Source organism: Podarcis gaigeae (genome assembly GCF_964106915.1).
Source record: "Podarcis gaigeae genome assembly, chromosome: 2".
NCBI classification, from domain to species: domain Eukaryota; kingdom Metazoa; phylum Chordata; class Lepidosauria; order Squamata; family Lacertidae; genus Podarcis; species Podarcis gaigeae.
Window position 1 is genome coordinate 123,524,188 of NC_139679.1, and position 5,714 is coordinate 123,529,901.

A 5,714-nucleotide genomic window follows, 5' to 3' on the forward strand; every position below is an offset into this window, starting at 1 on the left:
ATGTATAGATAAATTTTGATTTGTTTTAAACTGTTTTTATATATTTTGTTCTGGTTTTTGTAAGCTGCCCTGGGAATGTAGTGTGAATGGTAGAACAACAAAAACAGCAACAACAATAATTCTGTTCTTTGCAGATGCAAACCGTTGCATCAAATGTCCAGAAGATCAACATCCAAACAAGGACCGAGATCAATGTGTCCCCAAGATTATCACCTTCCTTGCCTATGAAGAACCTTTGGGGATCCTCCTGGCTTCGTTTGCCCTCTTCATGTCCTTAACCACAGGCCTTGTGTTAGGAACCCTTATGAAATACACAGAAACTCCCATCGTCAAAGCCAACAACCGGGACCTCTCCTTCATCCTCCTCATCTCTCTCCTGCTTTCCTTTTTGTCCTCCTTCCTCTTCATTGGCCAGCCAAGGGGAGGGATCTGCCTCTTCCGACAAACAGCCTTTAGCATAATCTTCTCGGTTGCTGTCTCTTCTGTGTTGGCAAAAACCACCACTGTGGTGCTGGCCTTCCAGGCCACAAAGCCAGGGAACAAGGTGAGGAGATGGCTGGGGAAGAGTTTGGCCAATTATATTGTCATTTCGTGTTCCAGTTTCCAAGTTCTCATCTGCACCACCTGGCTGGGGACCTCTCCCCCATTCCCAGACTCTGACATGCGCTCCCAGCCTGGAGCGATCATCCTGAAATGCAATGAAGGGTCTGCTGCTATGTTTTATGGTGCCCTTGGCTACATGGGCTTCCTGGCTGCCATCTCCTTCACGGTGGCTTTCCTAGCCAGGAAGCTGCCTGGGGCCTTCAATGAAGCCAAGCTGATCACCTTCAGCATGCTGGTCTTCTGCAGTGTTTGGGTGTCCTTTGTGCCCACCTACCTGAGCACCAAGGGGAAATACATGGTAGCCGTGCAGGTCTTCTCCATCTTGGCCTCCAGTGCTGGGCTTCTGGGCTGCATCTTTATTCCAAAATGCTACATTATTGTGCTGAGACCTGATCTGAACACAAAGGAGCATCTACAGGTAAAAATCAAATCAAAAGATGGTATGTGATAGTTCCTGTATGAAAATGGCGTCACAACACTGCAATGACCACAGACCTTTTGCCTTGGTGATTTACATGTTGGTTGAATTCAAGAGTGTGTTATGCTGAACGTTCCATCCTGCACAACCATATCCCTCTCTCTTCACCCTGTTCACAGACCCAAGCCTACGATATGAGAAGTGCTCTCTCTGTAGTGTCAAAGCCACTGTCAGCTCCCGTAAAACATGTTGTCTATCTCTCTCTCTCTTTTTGCCAAATTAGTTTTCCAAATTTTAACCAATCAATACCAAATTACATCAGATTTAATACATTTCCTCCAAATAAGCTGACTTCCCACTTTTCTTCCTAGATGTGTCCTACGTTCCCACATTTACTGATTTATATTACAAATTTATATTCCAACTAACATTTCAAACCTTATATCAATCTTAATTTTCACATCTTACAATTTAATTTCTTCTCCTCTCTTTCCCCTTCTCCCTCAGCTGTCTAGTTTTCAATTCCAGCTCGTATACTTAACAATATCTTATTCCCTGATACAGCAAAAGCAGAAACAAATGAGGTCTCCCAGCTCCTTGCCTCTCCGCCTTAAATCCTTACTTCTTGTTTCTATGCTAATTCTCTTTCATCTTGTGTGTGTATAGATCTGGGTCCATCCTTTCCACTACTGTTCCTCTTTCTTTCTGTCTCCAGCCTGAGCTCTTTTTGACTCTGGCTGGAGTTGCCGCTGCTGTTTGAGGAGTGGAGGGATTTTCTCACCCTTTGTCTGGGCTGACCATAGCTCTCTCCTGACATCTTCTTTTTTTAACATGGCAGAACACTTCTGGGCCCAGCAGTGGGGAATCCAACCCAGAGCACACCTGGCAGGCCCTCTGACACATGTAAGGCAGGGGACAACTTTTAAATAAATACATGGATTGATATTTAATCTGCAAATAGCAGCTGGGGAAGAAGGCTGCATGGTGGAGGGCGAGGCCAAGGATACACTGTCTAGCTCACAAACCCCCGCAAGTGGGCCAAGAGAGATACACATTTGACCCCTGGCAAAGAGGAGAGGGAGATGGAGAGGCCCTTGCGAAGGGATCTGGAAAAGGGAATATTCTGAGGGTGGTAACTGAGGAATTCTTTATTGATTTCACAATTCTGTGATTCAGAAATAAGGCCAATATTGATATGAATGCGAGAGTACGGTCTGATGCCAAAATTGGTAGGAACCACTTTAGGAGGAACCTGAGTGTATACTATAATAAAAACAACTATCCATTAGGGTAAAAGGTGAGCTTCTGCACATACAGTAAAAAAAATCTTGGGTTGAGTAACTGTTTTCAAGGACTGTGGCTGGGTGAAAAGATGGTGAGGTGCTGAGATAACAGAAGGTGTGCGACTCAGAAATCCTTACTTCTTGTTTCTTTGTTTTCATCTTGTGTGTGTATAGATCTGGGTCCATCCTTTCCACTGTTGTTCCTCTTTCTTTATGACCTCAGCTTTCACTAGCATCTCTCGGTATTGGGAACAACACCGAACTTACCTTTTGTTGGTATCTTCATGAACTTACCTAAAAAGATAAAGAAAACAAAAGACTGAGTTAAGCATTTGAAAAATCTATTGAAATCAGACATTATAAGTTCATCTTAGACTGGGTAGTTTGCAAGTTTCTGTGGCTTTGCACAATACTTTGTATTTTTCTCAAAAGATTGATAAAGAATGTATAATTATTTTGGTAATTATTGTGTGTATATTATTCGTCAACGTGTTGTATGAGTCGTACTACTTCTATCAGCAGCACAGGTTGCATTTTTCTAGGGATAAAGAAGGTGGCAGAAGATGGCACAAATATTCTATATAGGGTCTGTGTTAACAGATATGCAACCACAGACTATCTTGTACTACGGTACAGATGTGTATCTGAAGAAGTGTGCATGCACACGAAAGCTCATACCAAGAACTAACTTACTTGGTCTTTAAGGTGCTACTGGAAGGATTTTTTTTTGTTTTGACTATGGCAGACCAACACGGCTACCTATCTGTTACGGTATGTAATGCATTACTGAATAAAGTCTGACCAGTGGGAATTTGGTGCGAACCTTAGTAATGAACCCACAATGGAATTGTCTCCCACATATCCCATGATGGGGAACCAATCTTCCTGCAGAGAGCTCCATTCCCTTTGAGGATGCTCCACCTGTCAGCTCTAAGCCATGCTGAAGTCAGTTGTGGCCAGTGGCAAAGCCAGAAGTGAACAGACCACCCTTTCTTGCTCTTGTTGCAAACCGCAGAGCCAGAGGAGAGCTTGTGTGAGTCGTGAGATGCAGGAATTCCAAAGAAGGATGTCAAAAACTCCAGAGTGATCAGTTCTAGTGCCTATATTAAGAAAAGTATAGGTTTACAGCGATGCAGCCTGCCAGTTCTTCCTCGCACTCACTTGTGCGGGATGGACATCGCAAACAAGAAGATGCACACCCAAGCTAAAGATCAAAGCAGCATACCCCAGCCACCTGACCAGGAGGATGAAGTTGTCAAACACCCAAACATTACGGTTTCCCTTTCTGGTCTCAGAGCTCAGCACCCCAAACCCTCAGATAAGGGTGACATCAAAGCAAGACAATTAGTATGCTTCAAAGCAAGTGACTATAAACACATATGAGCTCAGTGCTATAACCACTACCAATTAATTGGCGGGGGGTTGGGTTATCTTGAGTACCAATATGGTGTTTGCAGAGCTTCCAGAACAATTCACCTTTGGTTCAGCACAGTTCTCTCTTCCTCTCAACCCAGGGCTGAACTGGGGATCAGAGAAGTATCTGACATGTCTGGGGAGAACAAGGAGGTTGTCGAGTCTCTAGGCAGTGATGGGAAGGGGCATACCTTGGGATTGGCCATGTTGGCCCTTGACAAGGGCATAGGCTCTAGAGGGTGCAAAAATCATGTCTCTCCACTCTGGCTTGGAGTGGCTTGGTGCTTGTGTGATCCCCAGGTGCATCTCTGCTTCTCTGGTTGGCCAGGTAAGGCACACAGGCTCCTTTCCCAAGGGTGCAAGGGACAGGGGGTGCCAATACATCTCTTTGGCGTGCAAGGGAGTATAGGTACGCCTTGGGTGGTGGATGAGGGCTGAAGCTAGCAGTGCGCAGGACAGATGGAAAAACAGTTGAGTCACCCCTCTTCACTTTCACTTTCTCCTTCCCTCCTTTTTCCTAGTTACAGATAGGTAGCCGTGTTGGTCTGCCATAGTCAAAACAAAAAAATTCCTTCCAGGAGCACCTTAAAGACCAACTAAGTCAGTTCTTGGTATGAGTTTTCGTGTGCATGCACACTTCTTCAGATACACTTTTTCCTACTCCCTCTTCCTCTCTACCCAGTATGCCTGGGGGCGAGGCCCAGACTCACCAGCCCTACTGAAAAAGCTCCTCATGAGGCCAGAGAACCATCGCCTGGCTATTGTTATATTGTATGCTGTAAACCACTTTAAGATTTTTATTAAAAATATAAACTGGTATAGAAATTTAAAAAATAAAAAATAACTATGCTGTCACCTGTAGGTGCCTTTTGAACTAAGGGCTGCAAACCTAGACAGCATCTTAAAAAGCAGAGACATCACCTTGCCAACATAGGTCCGTATAGTTAAAGCCATGGTTTTCCCAGTAGTGATGTATGGAAGTGAGAGCTGGACCATAAAGAAGGCTGATCGCCGAAGAATTGATGCTTTTGAATTATGGTGCTGGAGGAGACTCCTGAGAGTCCTATGGACTGCAGGAAGATCAAACCTCTCCATTCTTAAGAAAATCAGCCCTGAGTGCTCACTGGAAGGACAGATCCTGAAGCTGAGACTCCAATACTTTGACCACCTTATGAGAAGAAAAGACTCCCTGGAAAAGACCCTGATATTGGGAATGTTTGAGGGCACAAGGAGAAGGGGACGACAGAGGACAAGATGGTTGGACAGTGTTCTCGAAGCTACCAGCATGAGTTTGACCAAACTGTGGGAGGCAGTGGAAGACAGGAGTGCTTGGCGTGCTCTGGTCCATGGGGTCATGAAGAGTCAGACACAACTAAACGACTTAAAAACAACAACAAAGAGCTGCATGCAATTAACTGGGGGCTGATGTGTTCACAGGAGTAAAGGCTGACCACCCCTGGTTGCAGACTACCCCTAAACAGCCAAGGGCATGCCATCTCTGGAAGCTCCTCTGAGAGCATAGTGGTGTTGGTTTTTCCCAGTTGTGGGATGATTGATTATCTGTAGGTGTCATCATTCACGCAGCTGCAGCAAGGAACCAGGGGTTAAAGTCCCATTACCCACCAATCAGGTTCTCAAACTAATTTAGGCCCCACTGTTGATCTGATATTTAAAGGGAAACAAAACAGTGGCAGGTTATAGCTACATCTGCAAGATAGCTGCTGGAAATTTAATCTTCCCAAGGATCAAGTTCAAAACATATATAGGACTACAAAACCAATTTTCTTTCTTTCACTATGTTTATTGAATGAACAAAACAAAAAGAATCAGAAAAAATACACAAGATTTGCAAGATTTTTCAGGAATAATAATAGTAGTAGTAGTAGTAGTAGTAGTAGTAGTAGTAATTTATTTATACCCCACCCATCTGGCTGGGTTTCCCCAGCCACTCTAGGCGGCTTTCAACAGAATATTAAAATACAATAGGCTATTAAACA

General features: G+C 44.2%; 1 protein-coding gene across 1 annotated transcript in view; it reads left to right on the top strand.

The window, feature by feature from the left end:
- LOC310837413 (vomeronasal type-2 receptor 26-like) overlaps window positions 1-5,714 on the top strand; it is a 145,707-nt gene that overhangs the window by 22,117 nt on the left and 117,876 nt on the right. Inside the window, exon 5 of the mRNA XM_083723977.1 lies at window positions 135-1,021. Coding sequence (XP_083580103.1) covers window positions 135-1,021 — 887 coding nt within the window. The remainder of the gene's footprint in view (window positions 1-134; window positions 1,022-5,714) is intronic.